Source organism: Carcharodon carcharias, chromosome 10 (assembly GCF_017639515.1).
Source record: "Carcharodon carcharias isolate sCarCar2 chromosome 10, sCarCar2.pri, whole genome shotgun sequence".
Taxonomy (NCBI): Eukaryota; Metazoa; Chordata; class Chondrichthyes; order Lamniformes; family Lamnidae; genus Carcharodon; species Carcharodon carcharias.
The window spans coordinates 119,590,136-119,618,092 of record NC_054476.1 but is presented as its reverse complement, the minus strand read 5'-3'; the positions used below and the strand labels follow the sequence as shown (position 1 = coordinate 119,618,092).

General features: G+C 41.0%; 1 protein-coding gene across 2 annotated transcripts in view; it reads left to right on the top strand.

Annotated features, from left to right (window-relative positions):
- dhrs11a (dehydrogenase/reductase 11a) overlaps positions 1 to 24,735 on the top strand; it is a 91,428-nt gene extending 66,693 nt beyond the window's left edge. Inside the window, exons 4-7 of one of the 2 annotated variants that reach the window (XM_041197337.1) lie at positions 2,919 to 3,048; positions 6,214 to 6,306; positions 15,595 to 15,660; positions 21,603 to 24,735. In XM_041197337.1, the coding sequence (XP_041053271.1) occupies positions 2,919 to 3,048; positions 6,214 to 6,306; positions 15,595 to 15,660; positions 21,603 to 21,644 (331 nt within the window). In that variant the 3' untranslated portion in view covers positions 21,645 to 24,735. The remainder of the gene's footprint in view (positions 1 to 2,918; positions 3,049 to 6,213; positions 6,307 to 15,594; positions 15,661 to 21,602) is intronic. The other variant, XM_041197338.1, reaches the window with a different exon arrangement.
- The last annotated feature ends 3,222 nt before the right edge of the window (positions 24,736 to 27,957 follow it).

Here is a 27,957-nt window from a genome sequence, read left to right as displayed (position 1 = left end):
ATGCTGAGTGTGTTCTGTAGGCCTCTAAGTTGAAGTGAGAATGATTTAAATGGGGGAAGGGGCATGATTATCTCAGAAGGGAGTAGGGGTAGTAGCAGGAGTAGTAGTGGGCCTCAAACAACCCCATGTATATGTTTCTTTGGTGCATGGCTTTGTAAGCTCACTTAACATTCCACAGGGGGTTGAAATGGGAATAACACCTCATGACATCTTTACCAGTGACGGGATAAGTGGAAGCAGCAATTGAGAATTACCTTTTTAAAAAAAAAATCTTTACCCTCATCAATTTGCTTCTCAACAAACTTTCATTTCAGTTTCATATTTATAAAAATGGGTAGAGCCAAAAACTCCCCCTTTTTTTAAAAATAAAAGTCCTGACCCCTTATTCACCTTTGCCTTAAAAATCACAGAGATTAGGGCACTTAGTATTCCTGTGGGTAAAACACACTGTGGTGACCTGTACAGTGGAAACCAGGCAGGTGAGTAGTTAAAAGACATAGGTAGTATACCCACACGGATCTTATAGTTGCCTGTCCAGAAAAAAATGGAAACTAAGCTACCCATCTGAACCAAAAGTGTCCTTTAAATATACGGCTCACGGCTTGATGACACGCTTGAACCTCCCACAACCCCCACGGACTGCAGTTTTAGCTCCAAGCTAAGTGGGGAAATGGTACCAGCTTCCCTAATCAGGCTGAACTAGGTCAGGGGGAATGGCAATGTGAAGAGCTCCTGACAAGCTGCTGTCTCCTAGAACCCATTGAGATATCTGCGCTCCTCCAGTTCAGACCTATCAGCAACCTTGATTTTAGTCATTCAACTATTGGAGGCATTCAAGTACCAAGATCCTAAGGACTGAAATTCCCTCTCATGAACTCCTCTGCCTCTTTATCTGTCTGTTCTCCTTTGATACGGTCCTCAAAATTTATTTTTTGATCAAGCCTGCCCTAATATCTCCTTTCGTGTCTTGCTGTCAAATTCTGTGTGAGAATGCTCTTGTAAAGCACCTTGTGACAATTTGCTATGTTAAAGGTACTATATAAATACTTGTTGCTACCTTCATTGTAGAGTAAAAAGGATTTAAATGATTAAATGCAAAGGCTCCCAGTTGGTGAAGCAAAATAAAATTGCAATCAATTCACTCTTGTCCGCTTCGACTATATTTAAAGAAAGTATCTCTTTAACCTGTGAATGATAATCTTGTTGTTGACTCATAAACCAACAACTCAGTGATTTTTTTTTAATTATTATTAATTAGGCTGTAGGTCTCTATGCTAAAAGGCAAGAAATGAATAATAATTTTGTGGTAATGGAGCATTGCCAGTGTGGCATTTTTTTGACCTTCAAAGATGAGTATATATATATATGTACCTAAGGTACCTAATTGTTACTCAAGGTGATTTATTGCAGAAGGTATTTCCAGACCTCTGGCTATAAGCGATAAAATGAAGTGGTTTTGCCTAATGGGGAAGGTCAGCTGCCTTTGAAGTCTCAAGGTGCTGTTTTGTTTTTAAAGTCTGACATTGTACAATAGCAAAGAGCACAATCCATGCTTGTCATTGCTGCGAATTATTACTTAAAATAATCCATTTCATGACGTATATTAGAAGAGGTTTTGTTTTTTAACTGTTAATCGTCATCCTGAAATCTCATTTATCTTTTTCTTGTTTCTTGATGTATTGTGAACTGCGTCTTCCTTCTGCCTCCAACGAAAGGGTCTCATTTTTGCATCATTCATGTATCAGATTGTCTTGATATAATTAAGTGTATTACTATGAGAGCTGGTGTCTTGGGTGAATCCTGTCTCCTTTCGAATTATACGTTCGGAGAGCCAGTGCAGACATGATGAGCTGAATGGCCGTCTCCTGCATTGTAACAATTCTGATTATATTTAAATGAAGAATTTAATAGCAACTGGAGACTATTCATATACAAACCTGTGACCTAAAACCTGACATTTCAGTTATGCACCCTGGCAAAAGTAGCTGAGTCTTTGTGCCGAAATGGGTCTGCCTTTGTCATTACTGTCCTCTGTATAAGTCTGTGCAGTTGGTATTTGGTAATTTCGAGGCAGCATGCAGATTAAATATTTATATCACGTACCCACTTGAACACTAATAAAACTCCCACATCACTAGTTGCTTAAACTGTACTTCCTGTGAGGAAGCAACCCACTGAGATGTTTGTATGGACTAGCACTATTATTTAGTGCCCAGAAATATTGGTGCCAGATTAATACTTGTGTATTTGAAATGAATTTATAAAAATAGCAAATAGGCAGCCAAAGGTCTGCAATTCAAAGCTTAGTCCAGAGATCCAACTCTTTCTTGAAGTACAGAACACAAGTTACCACAATCCCTATCAAAACCCCAGGCATCTGGTATCAACCTCGGGAGACTGTCCATTCTGCTTAAGGGAATGCCAAAAGATCTCTAATCAAATCTGCATGATCTTGCCTTGCTGTGACTGTTGTGGTGTTGTCAATTCCATGTTGTTGCTGTAGGTTATCCACAAGATGTTGCTGCATTATGATTTACTTGGGCTTTGTTTGCTACTGTTGGTTATAAAGCTTTAAACATCCACAAAAACGACCGACTTAGGGCTCCGTTCCTTGTCTATTCTGCAGCAAATAGTTTTTTCCTTCTTTTCCCCCATCCTTTTCAAACCCTTTAGAAAGACAGTTGAACATTACAGGAAAATAGCCCACCTGAAGATGCTCGTCGACCAGCTGGTTTTGTTTTTTAAATGTAATTGCGCCAATTTGTGCACCTTACATTCCATGGAAAAAAGCCATGTTTATGCAACTGACTTGTGTAGGTATGTATATTTCTTCAGGTCCTATCTATAAGCTTTATTTGGCACTTTATGTGCTGTAGTAGACCTGACTCCATTTCTTGTCCCCTCTTCTGCCATTTTAGTTTGAGTGGCCACCAAGTGTTCCCGGTCACAGCCACCCATTTCTACGCAGCTACAAAGTTTGCAGTAACTGCCCTGACTGAGGGGTTAAGGCAAGAGCTCCGAGAAGCCAAGACGCACATAAGGGCCACGGTAAGAATTATACGAGTTGTAATGAAAGGAGACTTACTTGTATCGGCTATATAGAATGGGATAATATTGCAGTGCAGCTGCTTCCAAAGCAAATAACACCATTGCACAGAATTGTAGAGCAGGATGCTTCCAAGGGCACTAAAATTGACTAGGATGAGGAAAACCAGCCAGGGTTCCACCCCCTGCTTAGTATGTAGTGTTTCTGCTGGAAGTGAGTGGAGTATGGATGACGGGCGGAGACCAGATTGACCTCCCCAGAGTCAAATAGCTTGCTGACTTGCAGTGTCAAGTTTCACATTTGAAGACTGGTCGCTTGGACAAAGTACCAGAGAACTCTCGTCAATCATGTAAACTTAACCCAGCAATCAGTTAAGTAAGTACAGGCTGGACCTGGGACCCTCCTGGTCTGTATAACAAAATATAATGTGACTCAACACATTTAACTACTCAGCCATATGCTTCCCAGTTGGTTGAAGTCTGTATGTGATGGCACTGGTCATTTTGTTTGTTCATAAGTTTTTAAATTATCCTCAGTAATGTTATAAATTTAAAATTGTTCTCTTCCTTCAGCATGATCTCTTTTATTGTGGTGCTCCTGATGAAAATAATTTAAAATTTAAGATCAGCCATATTTACATTGAATGCGGAACAGGCCTACTCTTATCTCTTATAATAGGCATTAAAAGAAAATATCAATTCTAATCTGTGCTTCAGATCCTGAAGATGTGTGGGGAGCTGTGTTTGCAAACATATGAAATAGGAGCAGAAATAGGCCATTCAGCCACTCGAGCCTGCCCCGCCATTCAATAAGATCAAAGTTGATCTGTTTGTGTTTCGAGTCCCACATTCTCATCTACCCACAATAGCCTTAGATTCTTGTCAGGCAAGGGAATCAATCTACTTCTACCTTAAAAATATTGACCCTGCCTCCACCGTCTTCTGAGGCAGAGTTCCAAAGTTGCACAACCCTCAGAAAAAACTCCTCTACATCTCTGTCCTATAAGGGCGGCCCCTAATTTTAACACAGTGGCCCCTAGTTCTGGACTCCCACAAGAGGAAACATCCTTTCCACTTCAACCTTGTCAAGACCATTCAGGATCTTGTATACTTCAATCGAGTCACCCCTCACTCTTAAACTCCAGTGGAAACAAGCCCAGCCTGTCTAACCTTTCTTCATAAGACAACCAGCTCATTCCAGGGATCAATCTGGTAAATCACCTCTGAACTGCCTCCGACGCTTTTATATTACTCCTTAAATAAGAAGACCAAAACTGCGCACAGTATTCGAGATGTGTCTCACCAATGCCCTGTACAACTGAAGCATAACATTCTTACTTATATGTTCAATTCCTCTTTTAATAAAGGATAGCATTCCATTAGCCTTCTTGATTACATGCTGTACCTGCATCCTAACGTGTTGTGACTCATGCACGAGAACACCTAGATCCCTCTGCATCTCGGAATTCTGCAGTCGCTCTCCATTTAAGCAATATTCTGTTTTTTTAAATTTTTCCTGTCCAAGTGAACAACTTCACATTTTCCTATATTATACTCCATCTGCCAGATTTTTGTCCACTTGCTCAACCTATCTATATCCATCTGCAAACTTATGTCTTCACAACACACTTTCCTGCCTATATTTGTGTCATCTGCAAATTTAGCTACCATGCCTTCGTTCCCCCACATCTAAGTCATTGATGCAAATTGTAAAAGGTTGAGGCCCCAGCACAGACCCCTGTGGGGCTCCACTTGTCACATCATGCCAATCAGAAAAAGACCTATTTATGCATACTCTGTTTTTCTGCCAGCCAGCCAATCTTCTATCCAGGCTAATATGTTACCCCTACTGGCTATTCCACAATGACCCCCATGAGCAGGGCTGTTGGGTGTGGGTGAGGGGTTAAAGTATGAAAAATTTCTAGCCCACCCTTTTCCAATTTTAATGGGGGTGGGAGGTATGGGGGCACGGTTTGTGACCAGTCTACTCTTGGATAGGTCAGCCAGTAAAAGCTTTTAAGACAGCACGTTGACATTTTTACAATTCTTAATTTTTTTAACCCATTTTCGCCCCATTCTGGGGCTCATAAAACCCAGCAGACAAATGGAAATAAGACGTGCTGATCCATCAGATAAATCCATTCTCAGCACAGCTTCTGATCCAGGAGGAACAGGAGCCTTTCCTGCAGACCCAGCAAACTTACCCATTTCCCTCGCTGCGATTGGCTGACCCAGCCCATAATCCACCATCTCTCTACCAACCACTCCCCTTACCCCCGGGGCTATGATCTCTCTTTCCCCCAGCCCTCACCCATGATCTCTTTTGCCTTACTGCCCCACCCCCATCCCAACCACAGTGTCTATTCTCCTTTCTTGAGGCCTTGATCTCTTTCTTGAACCACCAAACCCTCCCCCACTGAACCACAACCTCTCCCTCCCTGCTGTGCTTTGCTTGGCTGTGGCCTGGTACTCCAGGCTTCCCTGCCTGACAACCAGACAGCCTGTCAGTCAGGCAGGTTATGAAGAGGTGAACCTAGTGCAAAAATTTAAGGTGCATCTTGCTATTAATTTGGGCAGGAAGTTGAGGAAGTCCATGTTTCGGAGTTTCCTATCCTGAGCCCCCCCACACACTCCCCCGCTGTCTCCCCATAAATATCAGGGCCTAGTAACTGTCAGTAGTCAGTGTACCAGCAATACAGGTGGTAAGCCCTCCAGCTATGTGATCTCTCTGTGTCCTTTATAGTCAAGTGTGGAAGAGCACTTCTGCTTGCCAACTCTGTTCGCTTAAGTGGAAAGGAAAATCCAGAGGGATAACTTTTTGTTTACTGAAGAAAATTATAGTTTTTTAGTTTTTTTAAATTTCAGTTTTCTTGCTAACATAGGGACCCAGGAATAGGCTCTTCACCCCTGCCAAGCCATCTTGTTACCATTAGTACAGAGAGAGTTCTAGTTTTTTGAGCTTGTGAACCCCCACAGTTTGAATTAAGGGAATTAGCTAACAAACAAATGCTCAGGCATTCTGTCTGTCTGGCCATTTTCCATGTCATCCACTTTTTTTTCTTTAGATTATGGTCCTGTGAAACACCTTAGGACGTTTTATTACATTATAGGTGTTATATAAATGCAAGTTAATGTTTTTGTAGTAATTTTGCTTTGTGTCCTTTACAGTCTGTATCTCCAGGATTGGTGGAAACAGAGTTTGCATTTAGGCTTTATAATAATGACCCAGAAAAAGCTGCAGCAATATATGAGAACCTTAAGGTATGGAAGCCAAACTGCTATGCAAGTAAATTCTTGTTATGTCTCTGTTGTTAACTTCCTGGTCACTTTGTAAGTGTTTTGAGGCCCAAAGGGGATGTTCAGACACTGATGCATGACGTGAGGTAATCTGAAAACGTGGCAAGGAGGATGGAAGCAAAGCATAACCTTGATGAAATGCTGCATGTAACTGGATGAATCCTTCATCCCTATCCTTATGACATCTGAAATGGTGAAGAAAAATTTCTTTACACAGAGGGCTGACAAAATGGAGCAGTTGGAACAGATAGTATTGATATATTTAAGGGGAGGCTTGAAGCGTACATAAGGGAAAACTGAATAGAGGGATATGGGGTATATTGGGAAGAGATAATTAAATTAAGAGACTCTGGAGCATACATACAGGCATGGAACAGTTGGGTCAAATAGAATCTACAGCAAAGAAACAGACATATAGATTAAAAGCAAAACACTGCAGATGCTAGAAATCTAAAATAAAAACGGAAAATGCTGGAAAAGGTCAACGAATTTGCCAGCATTTGTGGAGGGAGAAACAAAGTTAACGTTTTAAGTTTATAAGACCCTTCAGAGCTGAAGAGAGGTCGAAATGTGATGGGGTTTATACTGTTGGAGAGAGATGGAGCAAAATAGAAGGTCAGGAATAGGTAGGAGCTCAGGTGATTTTGACAAAGATGTCATGGACATAAGACAAAGGGAGTGGTAATGATTGTGTTAAAGACTAAGGCAGGTGTTAATAGTGCATAAAGGTCAGTTAGCAGAAGGTGTTAATAGCAGAACAAGGGTCAGCGCTCTCTGAAAGCAGAGCATGAGATCGTTACAGACGAAGTCTTGTGGGGGGAAGGGTTTGGGGAAAAAAAATATATGGAGGACAGAGTTCATGGTTTGAAGTTGTTTAACTCAGTGTTAAGTCCAGAAGGCTGTAAAGTGGCCAATTGGAAGGTGAGGTGCTCTTCCTCCAGTTTGCGCTGGGCTGTTCTGGAACATTGTAGCAGGCCAAGATCAGAAATGTGGATGTGAGAGCAAGATAGTGAATTGAAATAGCAAGTGACAGGAAGGTCAGGGTCATGCTTGCAGATTGAGCAAAGGTGCCCCACAAAGCAGTTACCCAGTCTACGTTAAGCCTCCCCAGTGTAGAGGAGATCACGTTGTGAGCAGAGAATGCAACAGACCAAATTGAAAGAAGTGCAAGTGAATTGCTGCTTCACCTGAAAGTAGTCTTTGGGACAGTGAGGAGGGAGGAGGTAAAGGGGTAGATGTTATACCTGTTGCGATTACATTGGAAGGGTAAGAAGTAATAGGGGTGATAGGAGTGGACCAGCGTTTCATGGAGGGAATGCTTCCTTTGATAGGGGAGGGGAAGATGTATTTCTGGCTAGCGTTGTGCTGGAGTTGGTGGAAATGGCGGAGAGTGATTCTTTGAATGTGGAGGCTGATGGGATGAAAAGTGAGGACGGGGGAGCCCTATTAAGGTTCTGGGAGGGATGGGAAGGGTTGAGGGCAGAAATATAGGAAGTGGGTCAGACATGGTTGAGGGCACTGTCAGCCACAGTGTGGGGGGAGCCTCAGCTCAGGAAAAAGGAAGGCATGTCAGAAGCGCTGTTTTGGAATGTTGAGTCATCAGAACAGATGCGACGGAGGCGGAGAAACTAGGAAAATGGTATGAAATCCTTATAGGAAGCGAGATTTGAGGAGGTGTAGCTGTGGGAGTCGATGGACTTGTAATGAATGTTGGTAGATGGTGTATCACCAGAAATGGAGGCACAGATGTCGAGGGAAAAAAAGGGAAGTGTTGGAGTAGGACCATGTGAAGGGGAGCAAAATTGATGAATTTTTCCAGGTCCAGACGAGAGCATGAAGCGACACCAATACAGTCATCGATGTACCAGAGAAAGAGTTGTGCGTGGGGGCCTGAGTACAACTGGAGCAAGAAACGTTCCACATATCCCACAAAAAGGCAAGCATAACTTGAGGCCCATGCGGGCACCCCTTGCCTTGCCTTTTATTTGAAGGAAGTGTGCCAAGTTAAAGGAGAAACTGCCCAATGAGAGAACAAGTTCAGCCAGGCAGAGGAGAGTGGTAATGGATGAGGATTGTTCGGGCCTCTATTCAAGGAAGAAGCGGAGAGGCCTTGGACCATCCTGGCGGGGGATTGAGATGTAGAGGGATTGGATGTCCATAGTGAAGAGGAGGCGGTTAGGGCCAGGAAACTGGCAATTGATAATTTGACATAGGGCATCAGAGGAATCATGAAAGTAGGTGGGAAGGGACTGGACTAATTGATTTCTAATCCCAGCTCCTGTTGTGTATTCACTATACCCACTGACCTTCCTCTCTCTGATGCTATAAGTTTTATGCTCAGCAAAGGGCTCAGTTTTATTCCCCTACGCCCTTGCCTCAATGAATTTTGGACTCTGAAGATGAGAGAAGGGTGGAAATTGGAAGCAAAACCAATTTAAATTTTTCCAGGCCCAGGCAAGGGCATGGAAGGCATCAATATAGTCATCAATGTACTGGAAGAAGAGTTGTGAGAGTGCTGGCCCTTGTTCTGCTATTAACACGTTCTGCTACCTGACCTTTATGCCACTATTGTCACCTCCTTTAGCCTTTAACACTACCATTAACATTCCCTTTGCCTTGTCCATGACATATTTGTCGAATCTCTCCTGAGCTCCCATTTATCCCTGACCTTCTATTTTGCTCTACCTCCTCTTTTTAACAGTATAAAATCCATCACATATCTATCTCTACAGCTCTGAAGAAGAGTTGTACAGAGTTGAAATGTTAATTCTGTTTCTCTCTCCACAGATGATAACAGACATGCTGAGTTTTTCCAGCATTTTCTGTTTTTATTTCAGATTTCCAGCACCTGCAGTATTTTGCTTTTATTTTACTGGGATACATCCTAGGTTACTGAGGGAAGTAAGGATACAGATTGCAGAGGCTTTGGCCACAATCTTCCCAATCTCCTCAGATATGCCAGTGGTGCCAGAGGACTTGAAGGTTGCAAATTTAACATCCTTGTTTAACAAAAAAAAGGGGGCAGAGATATTCCTGGTAACTACAAGCCAATTAACCAAATGTCAGTAGAGACAATGATCTGGGACAAAATGAATAAGCATTTAACAGGGTATAGGCTAACAACATGAGATTTGTTACAGGAAAGGGTGTTTGGCTAACTTGATTGAGTTTTTTGAAGTAACTGAGAGGATTGATCAGGGTCGTGGTGTGGTTGATTTTGTGTATCTAGACTTTTAAAAAGATCTTTGACTAAGTAACACATAATAGATTTTTTAGAAAAATTAAAGCCCATGGAATTAAAACATGGATACAAAATTGACTAAGGGACAAAAAGTAGAGTATTGATGAGCAATTTTTCAGATTAGAGGGAAGTATGCAGTGTGTTCCACAGAATGGTATTAAGACCACTGCTCTTTTTGGATATATATTAATGAATTGTTTGATAGTACTGAACTTGAATATTGCTGAAAAAAAGATTTTTTTGTCAAAGTTTTTTGTCTTGCACTCATCAGGACAATTTGCAAGAAAATACCAATGTCAGGGGAAACAACAATTCATACTGTATGAGAAGAGAGTGCTGATTGGTTGGCAAGTGGACTCTGGTACAAGTGTTGCTATGGAGAATGCATCAGTTGATTGTGATTGGCAGTTAACTGTCAAGCATTGTTTGCAATTTAAACCAAGCAGCTTGATTAATCAATACATTGCCCTGGGGAATGAACCAATGAATGCTGTCACTCATTTTGTTCAGCTGAAACAGGCACAATGTATGTAGATGTCCTTTCTGTCTGCAAAGAACAAGGCCCTGTATTAATATATGTTACTTCCAGCACACATCAAATGCGCCACACTGCAAACCCGTCTAAATGATTTTAAACTGGTTGTCAATGTAATTCTTAGCATACTGAGGGTTATTTAGAAAGTGTTGTCCAATTGTGGAATCACATCTAATGTTGGACACTGTTTTGAGTTTTGCAAGCACGGGCTGTTTGGCTATGATCCGCACCTTGCCTGTTATGAACAGTGGCTGGGACATGCTGTTTGATAGCTCCCAAAGACTGGCAGATCGTACGGCCTATATACCCAGCATTGCACTGGCACTGAAATTCACACACCACATTACTCGTTTATGTGATAGGCAAAATGTCCTTTTGGCTTGCTGGCAGCATCCTGTTAGTGGCGGATAGCATTCGTGTTGTTACTGCATTGTAGCAGCGTGAAATAGCTGGCTTCATCTGTTGCTCAAATTTTTGAGATACCATGCCGTTTCAGAGTAATTGGAGATAGACTGGTCACTTTTCAGGGCTTAAATTGATGGCCTTGGGCCCGTTCAAGAGTTTGCGTGATATACAGCATGAAATGACTTGACCAGGGTAGCCATTATCCTGCAGGATGTCTTTGCGCCCTGTTTCAGCATCAAGCTTACACGGTGAACAAATGGTTCAAGCCCCATTTACAAGATTGCTATTAAGGCCAATCTTAAAGCATGTGGAACTGTAAGAATCCCAACGTGTGCATTGACCAGTGAAGGTAGGCTTGTGGTAGACCATGGTGGAGAACGCTCTGGCAGTTTTCTCAGCTAGTTTGTCAAGGAAAGGGAGTTCATTTGACTGCTCCATTTCAAAGGTGAATCTGTGCGCAGGTTGGAACCCATTAAGACATGTAAAGAAATTGTTACATGCAGCTGCAGATTTAAATATAGCAAACGTATCATCCACTTATTGAAAATTTGCAAGGGGTAGGAGATTGGCTGTCATTTCATCGAAAACCTGTTTCTCATGGAACCCAACAAAGGTATTTGCGAGAGCTGGGCCCAGAGGGAATCCCATGACGACACCATCTATTTGGGCTTGCATGGTGTATTAAAACTGAACTCAACTGCGCAAGTTGCCCAGTCCATAAGTTCACTGATTACTGATTCAGGCAATGATGGTGGATCTAGATCGCCATGATGTAGTGCTGTAGTGCAAATATATATGGTTTCCATAAGTGGAACATTGGTGAATAGGCTAGCAATGTCAAATGAGCACTGGGATACAGAATTGCAATCGATATGCAAGTCCTGTATGGACTTCGCAAAAATGAAGAAAGACTTCACCGTGTATCTGGAAAACGTTCTCAAAACTGGTTGTAACAATTCACCCAGCTATTTGAATAATTTATGTTGTGCAGAATCGATCATAGATAAGATAGGTCGTAAAGAGTCTACTTGCCAACCAATCAGCACTTTCCTCTCATACAGTATAAATATGTTGTTTCCCAGACATTGGTATTTTCTTGCAAATTGCCCTGATGAGTGCAGGATGAAAAGCTTCAACGGAAAATGTCTCTTTTTTTCAGTAATATATTCGTGACCTGGACTTGGGTATACAGGCCATAATTCCAATGTAACTCATAAATGTAGAATACAATGAAACACTTATAACAGACATCAGGAGGCAATAGATTGGTAAAATGGGCAGACATGTGGCAGATGAAGTGTGAAAGGATACATTTTTGGCAGGAAGGATTAGGGGAGACAATAGAAATTAAAAGGTACGATTTTAAAGGGGCTATAGGAGCAGAGAGAGCTGGGGGCAGTATGCAGACAAGCCTTTGAAGGTGGCAGGGCAATTGAGAATTTTTTTGTTTGAAAAAATTGTATGCTTGGTTTTCTTAATAGAGCAATAGCGTGTGCAAACAAGAAATTACATTTAGCTTTTATAAAACTGGTTGAGCCTGATTGGGTGTTCAGTTCTGCGCATCGCACTTTAGGAAGGATGTCAAGACTTTGGAGCAAGTGTGAAAGATATCCGCTAAAATGGCACCAAGGTTGATTGACCTCAGCCATGTGAAGAGACTGGAAAAACTGGGGTTGTTCTCTTTTTCGAGCAGAGAAAGTTAAGAGAAGTTTTGATAAAGGTATCCAAAGACATAAATAGTTTTGTTAGAGTAAATAAGATGAAACTGTTCCCGGTGGCAGAAGGGTTGGTAGCCAGAGGGGACAAACTTAAGGTGATAAAGTTTTTTTTTTTTACAGTGAATTGTGATCTGGAATATATGGCCTGAGAGGGGTGGGGAAGCAAATTCGGTAATAACATTCAAAAAAGAATTGGATCAATACCTGAAAAGAAAAAAAAGTACAGGGCTATGGGGGAAAAACAGAATAATGAGATTTATTGGATAGCACCACCAAAGAGACAGCACAGGCACAATGGGCTGAATGGCCCCCTTCTGTGCAGTATCATTCTGTGACCCTAGGAGTCCATTGTGCTATAATCTGACGATTATGTATATTAAAATTATTCTGTACTTCCTTGTATATTCCTAATATCTTCATTTCTGCATATGTTAAATTTTAACCTTTGCAAATCTGCACTCAGCTGACTGAAGATACAGTGGAAATCCTATGTAACTTATATCAGCTGGCAAATCACAATTAGAGTTGATTGGTAAAACCTGGAATGGACTTGTACATTGGTACTGGTTTTTCAGAACCTTCTCTCCTTGAGACCCTGACTTGAGCTGAACTATGGTTCCATAGACAACGTTGTCCAATTGACTGTTGTTCAAATGGGTCTCGGCAATGCATTCTAGGCATTAGGGGGTTCAGCATTATCATCAGTATTCGATATTCAGCATTAGTATTCAGCTGCTTCATCAATGACGTTCCTTCCATCATAAGGTCAGAAGTGTTTGTGCAATCAGTAATGTTCAGCACCATTTGTGACTCCTCAGACACTGAAGCAGTCTATGTCCAAATGCAGCAAGACCTGAACAATATCCAGGCTTGGACTGACAAGTGGCAAGTAACATTTGTGCCACACTAAGTGTCAGACAATGACCATCTCCAACAACAGAGGATCCAACCATTGCCCCTTGGATGTTCAATGTCATTACCATCACTGAATTCCCCACTAACAACATCCTGGTGGGGGCTACCATTGACCAGAAACTGAACTGGACTAGCCATATCAATACGGTGGCTACAAGAGCAGGTCAGAGGAATTGTGTGACGAGTAACTCACCACCTGACTCCCCAAAGCCTGTCCACCATCTACAAGGCACCAGTCAAGAGTGTGACGGAATACTCCCCACTTGCCTGGATGAGTGCAGCTCCCACAACACTAAAGAAGCTGGACATTATCCAGGAGAAGGCAGTCCACCTGATTGGCACCACATCCACAAACCTTCACCCCCTCCGCCACTGACATACCGTAGCAGCAGTTTACCATCTACAAGATACACTGCAGGAATTCACCAACGCTGCTTAGACGGCACTTTCCAAACGCATGACCACTACCACCCAGAAGGATAAGGGCAGCAGATGGGAACACCACCACCTGGAAATTCCCCTCCAAGTCACTCACCATCCTGCTGTTCCTTCACTGTTGCTGGGTCAAAAACCTTGAACTCCCCTCCCAACAGCACTGTGGGTGTATCTACACCACATGGACAGCAGTGGTTCAAGATGGCAGCTCATCACCACCTTTTCAAGGGTAACCAGGGATGGGCAATAAATGCTGGCCCAGCCAGCAAAGCCCACATCCTGTGAATGAATAAAGAAAAAAAATTAGGGGATTCACAGCTAATTCTAATCCTCATGTAAGTGATGTGATGTGATTTGGCATGAGATGCAGCAATATTCTCTGACAATGCACCACTATCTCTGTGAAGTTACAGCCCAGGTTCTAAACACTATCCCAATGTAATATCAGAGAGAGTTAGTTTAAATTTCCATGCACTTTGATAACCCCTCTCTCAGGAGAGGGGATGCTGGCAATGTCTCACTATTTTTGCCATTATCAGCTTCTCACTCGTGTGTCTGCATATATCTTTGGGAATCAGCCAGGAGTCTCAGGTTCAGTACTGTGCACTACGTTTTAGCAGCCCTGCAGTGAGGAGGCCAAACTATTCGTTGATGTATCTTTTTAAAAAAAACATCAATGCCAGCTTTCGGGCAACAGAAACTATTGGCAGTAAGCGTGTGTGTGTGTGTGTGTGTGTGTGTGTGTGTGTGTGTGTGTGTGTGTGTGTGTGTCTGTGTGTCTGTGTGTGTGTGTGTGTGTGTGTGTGTCTGTGTGTGTGTGTGTGTGTGTGTGTGTGTCTGTGTGTGTGTGTAGCTCATGGGAACCTCCCTCAGTTAATAATTCTGAAAATGAGCCTACACCAGATAATTTAATGTGATTAGCACTTTGTGTTATATAACCATTTAGAACTGACCTACAGGATGGACTGCACTTTTTATCACAGAGGGGGGGGGGGGGGGGGGGGGGGGGGGGGGGGGGGGGGGGGGGGGGGGGGGGAAAAAAAAGTGTATCCTAAATACTGAGTGCTAAACTCAAAATTTAGAATACTTTTCTGTATTATTGAAAAAAGGGTTAAGGTAGCTTTCTCAAGAGGTCATTTCTACCTTTATTGCTGTTAAGGAAATTTTAAACATTTTAAATAAATTAAAGCAGCTTTCACCTCTTCAATTAATCTTAGGACAAGAGACTAAAGTGACTGAAACATGATCTGATCAGATTTTAGACCTCGTGTTAGCAGTAAAAGAATGAACTTACAGGAACCAAGTGAGTTATCCTGTTCACCCATGGTATATATTTCAATCTGAGCAATTCATATTTCAATACCTACCTTATGGGTAGAATTCTGCCATTTGTTAGTTATAGTAAAATAATAAAGACAAAACTGATGAACTGTGGATTCTTCTTGCTGTTTCTAAATGTCACTGGCAAAGACAAGGAAGTCCACAATAGTGCTGCAAGAAATATGCTTAAGTTTAGGAAATAGCTTTATCTACAAAGTGCCCTAAATAGCAGTGAATCTGAGAGCTAAGTTGATTGGGTGATTAAAGATCCAAGCAATGCTTGAGCCTGGAACCCATATCTGGCAGTGAGCCCCAAATTAAGAGGTTGTGCCTTCCCCTTGCTTTGTAATGCAAGAGAACTTTTATTTGTTCGACTGGAACCATTTGTAAGATATATCACAATTTCCTATCAATCAGAAGGCTTGAACAACTGTCTTTCATACTGAACAAAATCATCAGAGTAAGACGCTAAAAAAATTGTGATTATTAAAGTTTACAGCACAGAAGAGGCTATTTAGTCTATCATGTCTGGGCTAGCTGCTTCTAAAGTTTATCCACCTTTCCCATAAAAGGTACTTTGCATGTTTAGTGCAGTACAGAACCGTACTCAATATTAATTGTATTTTCATCTTCTATCTGTTGCAAATCGAACTTTATTTGACAACCTATATTATTTTTCTTAGTGTCTGAAGGCAGAGGATTTGGCCAGTGCTGTTGTTTACATCTTGAGTTCACCTCTTCATGTTCAGGTAACAATCCATCATCAAGTAATTATAGATATCCCATTGCACAGTTTGAGTTTCAGTGAGAATCACTTCCATGATTATCTCAATCATTCTTTTTTTTTTAAACACCAATTGCACTTTCCTTTAGTACTTAATGCCTAAAATATTGCAAGATGATTCACAGGAGAAACCCATACTGCAAGATGACTGAAAGCACAGTTGAAAGGATAGATTTTGAGCCGACTTTTAAAACTGCAAGGAAATAAAGTTCCAAGAATAGAGTGGAATAGCTGAGGACTGCTTCGTAATGATGAACCAAAGGAGGTCAGGGTAGGGTTGGAAGGATAAATGGATGACTGGAGGAGGTCAGAAGTAAATTGGGGTGAAATTATAGTGCACTTGCAAGTAAAGATGAAGCAGTCAAATTTGAGGTGTTGAGGGACAGGAAGCCAGTGCAGTTCAGTAAACATAGAGCATAGAGTCTGAGGCTAGAGTATTAAGTTTTAAGCAAGACCCACATAAAGGTTTGGTGTTTCCAGTGCTATACCGGAAAATGTTATGGTATTTTCCATGATATTAAAAAGGCAAAATGGTGGTGTAATCAATGCTGTCAGTGTAGTGATAGAGCATGTCGTTGCCATACACTTGGAAAGTGACCTGATACATAAGGATATATTGTCAGCAAGGATGCAACTTTGGAGGTCTTCAAAGGCCAATGGAATGCCTCGATTTGTATCTAAAAGATTGTAATACAAGGGAGTTGTACTATGAGCAGTTCTGGGCAGCCCACCATATGAAGGATACAAAAACAGAATACTGGAAAAGCTCAGCAGGTCTAACAGCATCTGTGCAGAGAAAGACAAAGTTAACGTTTCAAGTCCGTATGACTCTCCTTCAGAACTAAAGAGAAGTAAAAATGTGATGAAATTGATACTGTTTAAGGGGGGGTAGAGCAGTTGAAACTGGATCGAAAGCCAGCAATAGGTGAAGGCAAGGGGAAGATTGACAAAGATGTCATGAAAAAAAGGACAAAGTGGATGTTAATGGTAGTGGTACTGGCTAAAGGAGGTGTTGATGGTGGCATTAAGGTCGGGAAGCAGAATGTGCTAATAGCAGGACAAGGGTAAGCACACTGGAAAGAACAACATGAACAAGGGACAAATGGCCCAGTTAGGGTGGGGGAGGGGATGGTGGTGGGAAAAAAGGTCGAAAATAGGATGAAAGATGGGGATAAAACGATGCATAAAAACGAAAATCAATAAAATTAAGTGGATAAAAAAAAAATGAATATTGAAAAAAGGGTATAAAAAAAGGGGTGAGGATAGAGGAGAGAGTTCATGTTCGGTAGCTGTTGAACTCAATGTTAAGTCCAGAAGGCTGTAAAGTGCCTAATCAGAAGATGAGGTGGTGTTCCTCCAGTTTGCATTGGGCTTCACTGGAACATTGTAGCAGACCAAGGAAGGACATGTGGGCATGAGAGCAGTATGGTGTGTTGAAACGGCTAGCAACAAGAAGGTCTGGGTCATGCTTACGGACAGACCAAAGGTGTTCCGCATAGCGGTCACCCAGTCTGTTTGGCCTCTCCGTCGTAGAGGACACCGCATTGGGAGCAGCAAATGCAGTAGACCAAATTGAAGGAGGTGCAATTGAAGTGCTGCTTCATCTGAAAGGAGAGTTTGGGCACTTGGATGGTGAGGAGGGAGAGATAAAGGGGCAGGTGTTGCACCTTCTGCAATTGTATGGAAAAGTGCCACGGGAGGGGGATGAAGTGATGGAGGAATGGACCAGGTTGTCCCGGAGGGACAATCCCTATGGAATGTCGATGGGTGGGTGAAGGAAAGATGTGTTTGGTGGTGGCATCATGCTAGAGTTGGTGGAAATGGCGGAGGATGCTCCTTTGACTGCGGAGGCAAATCATGGTTCTGGGAGGGCGAGGGAGCTGTAAGGGCAGAGGTGCGGGAGATGGGTCAGACATGGTTGAGGGCCCAGTTAACCACAGTGAGTGGGAAACCTTGGTTAAGGAAGAAGGAAGACATGTCAGAAGCGCCATTTTGAAAAGTGGCATTTTGAGAACAGATGCGCTGGAGGCAAAGGAACTGTGACAATGGGTTGGAGTCCTTACTGGAAGCAGGGTGTAAAGAGCTGTAGTTGAGGTAGCTGTGGGGGCCAATGGGCTTGTCATGAATGTTGGTGGTCAGTCTATTACCAGAAATTGAGACAGAGAGGTCAAGGAAGGGAAATGTTGGAGATGGACCATGTGAAGGTGATGGAGGAAATTGGAAGCAAAATTGATAAATTTTTCTACAACAAGAGCATGAAGCGGCACCGAAGTAGTCATCGATGCACCGGAGAAAGAGTTGTGGAAGAGGGCCTGAGTAGGACTGGAACAAGGAATGTTCCACATGCCACATAAAGAGACGGGCATAACTGGGGCCCATGTGGGTACCCATAGCAAATCTTTTATTTAGGTACCTCCATGGGCCTCAGTTATGCCTGTCTCTTTATGGGGTATGTGGAACATTCCTTATTCCAGTCCGACTTAGGCCGCCTCCCACAACTCTTCCTTCAGTACATCAATAAATGTTTTGGTGCCGCTTCATGCTCTTGTCTGGACCTGGAAAAATTTATCAAATTTGCTTCTGATTTACAATCCACCATCAACTTCACTGGTCCATCTCTGACACTTCCCTTCCTTGACATCTCTGTCTCAATTTCCGGTAATAGACTGTCCACCAATATTCATTACAAGCCTGCCAACTCCCACTGCTACCTCAACTACAACTGCTCACTCCCTGCTTCCTGTAAGGACTCCATCCCATTCTCTCAGTTTCTTTGCCTCTATCACATCTGTTCTGATAATGCCACGCTTCTGAAATGTCTGTCTTCCTTCCTTCACCGAGGTTTTCCACCTACTGTGGTTGACAGGGCCCTTAACCGTGTCCGAGCCATCTCCCGCACCTCTGCCCTCACACCTTCCTCTTCGTCTCAGATCCACAATAGGGCCCCCCCCACCGCCGTCCTCACTTTTTACCCCATCAGCCTCTGCATTCAAAGGATCATCCTCCACCATTTCCACCAGCTCCAGGATGATAACACCATCAAACACACATTCCTTTCACCCCAACTGTTGGCATTCCTTAGGGACTGTTCTGTCTGGGACGGCCTGGTCCACTCCTCCATCACCCCCAACACCTCATTCCCCCTCCCATGGCACTTTCCCATACAATCGCAGAAGGTGCAACACCTGCACCCTTTACTTCCCCCGCCCTCACCATCCAAGGGCCCAAATACTCCTTCCAGGTGAAGCAGCACTTCAGTTGCACCTCCTTCAATTTGGTCTACTGCATTCACTGCTCCCAATGTGGTCTGCTCTACATTGGAGAGACCACACATAGAGTGGGTGACCGCTTTGCAGAATACCTTCAGTCTGTCCGCAAGCATGACTCAGGCCTTCCTGTCGCTTGCCATTTCAGCGCACCATACTGCTCGCATGCCCACATGTCCGTTCTTGGCCTGCTGCAATGTTCCAATGAATCCCAATGCAAACTGGAGGAACATCCTTCAATTAGGCACTTTACAGCCTTCCGGACTTAACATTTGAGTTCGACAACTTCAGACCTTGAACTCCCTCATCCATCCTCACCCCTTTTTTATACCCTTTCTTCAATATTGTTTTTTATTTTTATTTTTTATCCACTTAATTTAATTTATTGCCATTTTTATTTTATCCGCACCTTTTATCCTATTTTCGATCTTTTTTCCCACCACCATTCCCTCCCCCACCCCACCCCCACTAGGGCCATCTGTCCCTTATTCATGTTGTTCTTTCCAGAGTGCTTACCCTTGTTCTGCTATTAGCACATTCTGCTTCCTGACCTTAATGCCACCATCAGCATCTCCTTTAGCCAGTACCACTACCATTAACACGCTTTGTCCTTTTGTTCATGACATCTTTGTCAATCTTCCCCTTGCCTTCACCTATCGCTGGCTTTCTATCCGCTCCACCCCCCTTAAACAGTATCAATTTCATCACATTTTTACTTCTCTTAACTTCTGAAGGAGAGTCATACGGACTCGAAACATTAACTCTGTCTTTCCCTCCACAGATGCTGTTAGACCTGCTGAGCTTTTCCAGCATTTTCTGTTTTTGTTTCAAATTTCCAGCATCCGTAGTATTTTGCTTTTAGTATAGGAAGGATATAGGCTTTGAAATGAATTTAGTGTACATTTACCGGAAAGAAATCTGAATTCTGAGTGTTAATATTATGAGAGATTACACAGAGGTTTGTATTTCCTGAAATTTGGAAGATTATGAGATTATTTGAATGAAATTTTCAAGATATCAAGATAGACAGAAACTACTTCCACAGGTCAGGAAGCCCCAGATTAGAGGGTGCAGTGTAAAAATTAGCGCCAGATCTTTCAGGAGTGAAATTAGGGAACACTTCTACATGCAAAGAGTGTATAAGTTTTAAACTTCTTTCTGCAAGCAGCAATTGAAGCTAGATGAGTTAAATTTAAATCTGAGATTGATAGATTTTATATTATCCAAAGTTACTAAGTGATCTGGGGCAAAGGCAGGTACAGGGAATTTGGTTACAGATTAGCCATGACCTCGCTGAAGGGCGGCAAAGTCTTGAGAGGTCACATGGCTTCTTCTCGTTCCTATGTTCCTAACCAGATGTTTGTTCGTCAAGATAAAGTTGAAACTCAAAGTTAACTGGGATGACATAAGTCTCATAAATTTTATTAACAATTTAAACTTTCAAATCAAAAACACAATTTCTAAATTTGAGGACACCAAATTGGAGAGGTAGTCAACATTGAGAACTGAAAACTTATAAAGAAATGGATAAGTTTGACAAATGAATTTCAATTTATAGATAGATGAGAGGTATTACATTTTGGGAAGTGAAATAAGGTGGTTTTATATTACTTGGAAATTAAACATATAAAATGAGGCCAAGAAGCAAAGCAACTCTGGAGTACAAAATATACAAATTGCTGTTTATTTCTGCAAGGATAGAATTGAAAAATAGAGAAGTTATGCTAAATCTTGGCTAGACTACACTTGGACTATTCTTAATGGTTCTGGTTGCCATATTATAAAAATACAAGCCACTGAAGATATACAAGCTTGATACCAGAACTGCAAGGTTATACCTATCAGGAAAGGAGACCCCCAGCTTTGGGTCTCTCTCCTGAAAAGGCTGAGAGGTGGCCTTACAGAGTTCTTTAAAATTATGAAAGGTTATATAAAAGTAGACACAGAGAATGCACTGATCTACATCTTTTTATCTGTGGTAAGAATGTGGAAATTTCTACTATAAGGAGTGATTGAGGGAAATGGTATAGAGGCTAGATGAGCATATAAGGGAGAAGGTATGCTGGGTAAGGAAGGATGAAGGGAGCCACGATTGGGGCATAAACCAGTCATGTGGACTGGTTGAGCCGAATGGCCTGCTTCAGTGCTATATATTTTATGTAACTTGGTTTTTTAAAAAATTGTATAAAAATAAGTTTATTAGCAGCTCTTTTTAAATGTTCAAACTTCTGTTCTCACCACCTTACAGAAGAAAAACCCCAGTGGGTTAGCGATAGCTTTCCTTGGTCCTCATGGCCATTAATTATTGACAGTTTAAGCATGTACTTCATTTTTTATTTATATTGGCATATTCCACTGGTTTCCTCATTCTGCTAAATAATGCTTCCTAGCCTTGCCCGTCGGAGTGTTCTTGCTGCATGTTTCATACAGATGATTTGCAAAGGATGTATTCTACTCATCAATGTGCAGTATTTCCCCCCACAATAATGAGCACCATTCTTCACACTTAACGTTTTCATTGCTGCTCTGTATAATGAAATATTTATACTGCTGTTACTGGAGTTATAAAATTCCCAAATTTACTGTTCAAAAGTATGCATTGGATTTATTTAACTGACTACTGCTTTTGGTTTGGCTTCAGATTGGAGACATTCAGATGAGACCTACAGAGCAGCGGACATAGCAGCTAAGAAAGGAGCAGCCACAGTTGTCAATCGGCAAAATAGATAATGGCATGAGACCTCTGCTGGACAGTTTTTTCAAAAAAATGTGATGCTAAGGGTTGTGTGACGTCCCATTTCATTTGGCCCTGCCTAACTGGCAGAATTCACCTTTCATTCTCCAAGGAAATATTGTTTGCCTGTACTGAGAAATCTGCTGTAGGAGCAGAACATGTTAGAATTATTTTATTTCAGGGCAAACCTTTTAACTTGATTTTATGTCTTTTGCTTCTGATTGCTGCAGATCATTTTTAGTGCCAACTGTAGCAGTAAAGATATAAAAAATATATGAAGGATGATTGTGCTGCATATATATATGTGGAGAAAATGATTCTTGACCACCTGGCTTTCTATTTTACTGGATATTTGTTTTATGCTAAACCATGCTAACAGTTATGTGACTTCTTGTAGGTGTGCATATCTGTTGAGCTCCATTCTGGTTTGCACTGAGAATCCATTACTACAGTTGGGTGAAAATGTTAACTGTTTTGAAGGAGTTATTTTATGGGGCATAATTGATAACTAATTGTAATAAGTAACCAGTCTCATTGCTACATAGTGATGACATTAATTACTTTTAATATGATTTCATTGCTGCTTCATTATGGATTAGAATAATATTATGAACCAGGAAACAGTTGGTTTATCTAGTTTTTATATATAGTTTTTTTTTAAAAAGGAAAAGCCTAGATCACTAGAATGTTAACAGGGCACTGAATATGATCCAAAACAAACTAAAGGTTCCTCACTTTTTTTGAATCTCTTAACTTTTTTCATTTTAATTTTTACTATTCCACTATTTTCTTTTTTCAATGTTCCTTGTACAGAAGGAAGGCCTAGCAATAATAATTGCACCTAGTGGCTTACTGAAGGACATTTGCCCATTGCCTTTCATGACCACCTTCACCTTTGTCTAAAACTAAGAGGCTTCTCTAGTGGTTTAATGCCATTGAAGCCTAGACCAACTGGACTAGAGTACTATTGGTTGTCACCTATTTGTAATTCTTGAATTTAGCTGCTGAGAATTCCTGCTACTAGGTTTTCTTTATAACTTCAACAATGTTAGAGAAGGATGTGCATAACTCTCAAAGGTTTCCCACTGAGGAATATGTAATTCTGTAATTTATAATAGTAACTCCATTTCAAGCACTGAACAATGCTGTGCTTCCTCTTGGAATCCATATCTTGTTCACTGCTTAGTGATGTTCAGTCTTTGCGGTCAGATTGCTGTAATGTGGCTCTTTGAAGGTGGTGTCACCTTGGAATATACCACAACAGGCAAATAAAGCCACATTGACATGAAAAGTTAACTTTGTTTCACTCTCCACAGATACTGCCAGACCTACTGAACATTTCCAGCATTTTCTGTTTTTATATTAAATAGAGCCACATTCGTAGGAACTATATACCACAGATGAACGCTCAGTTAACCCAGAATAATGTGATAGTTTAGCGCAGATCTGCAGTGCTTAGTTAATAAACATTTGTGGTCTTGTCTGTGGTGATGTATTTCCAGGTGACATCATCTTTATTACAAAGAGGCCACCATATGGGAGTAGAGCAGATAGTATGCAAACTTGCATTGGACATCAATTAGCTGATTTCCAGAAATGCTTCACTCCCAAAATTGTGCTGCCTGGTAATCCAGATGCTAATTTACTTTAAATTCGCTTATTCCCTAAAGAATAAAAATAAAAAGGGAAATGCAAATTTTAAAGATACCTATATCTTAGAAAAAAACAGGCATCTTCTATTGATCATGTTTTCTCTACCTACATGCGAGAAAATCACAGTGGTTTAATTTGGGACTTAAAGTTGTGTCAAGTCCCATTAACCCCAGCAAGAAAAAAATGACAAGTTTGCAGGTTTTAAGGAGCACCTTTTTTTTTCCAGTTTTGGCAATATGACCTTTATCAGGATTTCACTGTGTGGCATTGCCACTTTAACAGTGAAAGCTAACAGAAAGGGAGCATACTCAACAATTTATTTTTTAAAATAGAGAATGAGCTGCTCTAAGGTAGCCCAGAGGATTCTGTAAAGGTGATACCTAGTCCATTTCTCAGTTCTGATTGGTCCCAACTGGCCTGAAAGTCACTTTCCAACTACTTGTAGCAGCCAGCCCTGAAACTTTGTGAATCACCTTGTACTTTGAGGTTCTTAGCTCCACATATAATTCATGTACAAAATTTAGACGCAGTTTTGCCTTACCCTGCACAATTAGCATTTTTTAATATAAAATTAATAATTTAAAGAAAGGGAATATGTGTGATAAAACTTCAGCCACTCTCCTCTTCACTGAAGTATGCTACAGATTTCCCAGTTCAAGCTGCTGACATTGTTTTTTTTCCCCTGCAGTCCTGCTGGGTATTTCTATATGTTTGCTCCCTCAACTCAAAGATGATAACTCTTATTGTGGGGGCCAGTGTGAGAAAGCCAGGTGAGGATTGGATTGGATGTTGATTGAACAACTTACCATCACTCGTGTAGAGTCTTGCTAGGAGTTCTCTAGTACCTATCTAAATGAGCATTCCACATTTGTGTGATGTTAGGCTACTCAGTCACCACCCATTCCTATTTAATGTGCTCTTCCCGCTCACCCCAAATTTCAGAGCACCTGACGGAAGTTTTGACATCTCAGTTGGTATTTCTGTCTTTCTCTCATTGATATTCTAGGAAAACTGCTGAATCCTATATAATTGTTGGTAGCCACTCTTATATTTGCACACATGTTCTGTGTGGTATTCCTGAATAATAAATATATTAAATGTTGAATAAGTAAAAATTGAATAACTCTGAAGATTGGGGACGTAAAGCTACTTAAAGGGCAATAATGACCAGTCCTGATAGACCCCCTTCACATATAAGCTTATGCCCTTCTCAACTACCCATACTCCAAGCATGTTTCCAGATTATCAAGAGCTCAAAAGTCTGTTTCCCCCAATGTGCTGAACTATGCTAACAATCCCTGTTTTATTTAAGTGCCCTGTGACCAAAAAGATATCTGTATGTATTCTTCTCTGAATAATACAATAAAAATAATAATTAAGCGGTTAATGTGAAGAATAATTTCTGATGTTGTCTCCTTGGAAAGTAACTTCTGTAAAATACAGCACAGGTGCTACAGAATTTACTTTGATCCTTTTTTTCTTTTGTGGCCTTTCAACCTAACACTAAAGCCACACTTTGTGGTCCAGTTGTAAGCAACGTTGTTGGGAAGTCTTTTTGTTAACCATCAACTATGGACCAGTACTCGGTGGTTAAACGTTCTCCTACCATTTCTGTGTAACTGCTGATTTTTTTAATGATGGAACACTTGAAGGTCATTATTGTGGACATTGGGGCAAATGCCAGCTATTAGGGCTAGAAATTTCAGGTACTTTGGGCTTCTTGCAGATCAGGTTTGGTAGCCCAAGTCATGTCATCACATGCAAGTGAACTAATTCATTTGTTTGTCATGGTTACTGGATTTTCAAAGTCAATTAATATATATTCAGCAAATATTTACATATAAAGATCGGAGTTGACCGTTTGGTGTTACAAGAGCTATCTCTGTTATGAGAAATGGTTTTACACGTTGTTAATATGCAACGTTTAAAGTCACTCCTACAGTAGGGGTGCTCTACAGAACACACCTTTACCCAGGGCCATTCCGACATGCACAAGTATGCTAAGTTTTTAAAATTTTCCAAATTAACAGAAAAAAGTGCTTAACTTAATTTATTCTATTAGCTGCGTATTTTTGTAATGTTTAAATAAAATACTTGCCAGAGAGCACGTCTGTTGTTCTGTCCCCAGAGCCAGAAGTGACTTCATAAACTGCATGTGTTGTATCTTTTAAGAGGACCCTTTAGCAAAGTATGTCTTTTAAAACAGGATACCATTTTTTTGTCACAAGTATACATTTTTGGTAATTTGTTCAACATTGTGAACTACACCTTTTAAGATGCATAACTGTAATAATGTTTTATGACCTTTTAACAGATTGTTATGGAAGATTGTCTAGATTCAAAGACACACCTCCCTCAAAAATGATTCATGAAAAACTAAAAATTTTGGAAACCTCCAACTTGTCTGTCTATGTTTGTAAAGACAGTTCAACCTCCTGTGTATCCTCTCCACTTGTTTGGTATTCTACAAGACTAAAATGTTTCTCCTACACACTAGTGTCTGCCATCCATATGGAGTATTGGTGCCCAATGAATCCTGCTAAACTCAATTTATTTCTATTGGAATCTTCTTGCACTATCTGATCAGGTCATATTTTTGTCATCAGTTTATTATCTGAAACATTATTTTAATACCATATTACCCCTTTGTAAAAATTAGCCTTATGACTAAACCAAGCACACTTTCACATAGCCCATTTTCAATTATTTTTTTTTTTTTTATTGTGTGGTTCAGGAAGACAGTTCTGGAGTAGTTGGTTTTAAATGAGTACTCAAGCCTGTGTATGGGCAGAAGACAACAGGAGCAACGTCCACTAAAAGTATCCTAGAGTTGACTATGTTGCTGTTAGCAGACATTTTAAGCAACATTCTTTTAATTTTAAGCTGTTGAGCTGTACACATTTACGTGTTGAACTGTTGGACAATACTTTGCCAAATTTGGAGCTGGTTTCAAGCAGGCTGGAGTTTTTCAACTATTCTTTACTCAGCACTACTATCGTTCTGTTTCTGTGCAAATTAACGAACGCTGCTGAATTAACAAAAGATATTAAGTATTACTTGAGTTCTGATATAATAAATTACCTCCTTCACTATGAAACTGGATCTTGCTGAATATTTTGAGCCCACCGTATGATGAAATCTCCGTGATCATTGGGTAGGGATGGTAATTTGGCCATTGGAAGATATGCTGCATTTGCAGTGCAATGATACAATTATGTTTTTTCCAAAATCTACCAAATTTTGTCATGAATTTGTTTCTGTCTAAAGCTTATAAGATGTATATTTGCATCATGCACATTAAAGTGCCCTATATAAATATTTAAAACATTCCTTGATATATTTTGTGTTATTCAGCTTGAGGACTTGGAGAGGAATTTCCGCATCTTGAGAAGGATTTTCCTCCACGCATGCAAAGTGAACTTTTCTCACCTCTTTTTCCATCTTTCTGCCTCCTTCGAAAGAAGTTTATATTGATGAAATTGGGCTTTATAGCCCTATGTCCGTTAGCTGTAAGGGTGACTCTTTCTGGGAATGGTACAGGGAAGCTAAGGTACACCTGTAGTCATGGTATTGACAAATACTTGACCAATGCTGTGCATTGCAATACTGTTTCAAATTTTTTCTTGTCCCTTGTGACATAGAAAAGAGGGGTGTCTTTTAAAATCTAATTACCAAGAGTTTATGTTTACAGAAATGGAACAGACATAATAACCCATTTAGGTGTTCAGAGTATTTTGAATTTAAAGTGTTTTTTAACCTGTGGTAGTCCTTTTTTGTTACGTCTCTTGTCCCTTGTGAGTGACATCAATCAGTAATTCCACCAGCTGACAAACGTACTGAACAGTTTAGAAAGGACTTCTTAAAAGCAAGAAAAGATTCAATTTCTAATATCTTTTTTTTACTGGCTGGGTTTTAAGAAACTAATCCCATTAAGACAATGGAAAGACTGCCAGCCAGCAGAAAAAACAACTTACATTCCACCCAAGTGGGGATGAAAAGGAACAGACTCTCAAACCCTCTGGGGAGTGTGGAAGACCCCATGTCCTGTTGATTTTTACACTATTACTTAACAGTTCCTGAGAACAGACATTAAAATGCAAAGTTTGAAACCCACCCAAAATCCCTTGGAAAATACACAATGGGTGAAGTATTCCAAGGTGAGGCTGCAGCCACTGGGGAAAGAGATTGCAAGGGACACAGGTAGCGTCAAGGAAGTTCTCAGCAGAGGAAACCGACTGAAAGCTGTACTCTCTCTCTTCTTCCCCCACTAACCCCCCCTCCCCACCCCTCCACACACACACACCCCCCGCTCTCACTGTCCTTCCTTTTTCTCTCTCTTTTGGGAAGTATGTCAACAGTTTGAGAAGTCAACAATGCCAGAAACCTACCAGCGAACCGAGGTTTTTTAATAATTACTACACCTACATCTGAATGCATCCAAGAAACCAGTTAACCTAAATTGGCCGCAACATTTAAAAGCTACGCCTCAAGGGCAATCAAAGGGCACTTAACAGTATATTATTTTGCCCTATTTTATTAGACTCAAACTCTCCATATCTCTGATACCTACATGTGTGCATGTGCCCGCATGGCTGCACGAGGGCCAAAT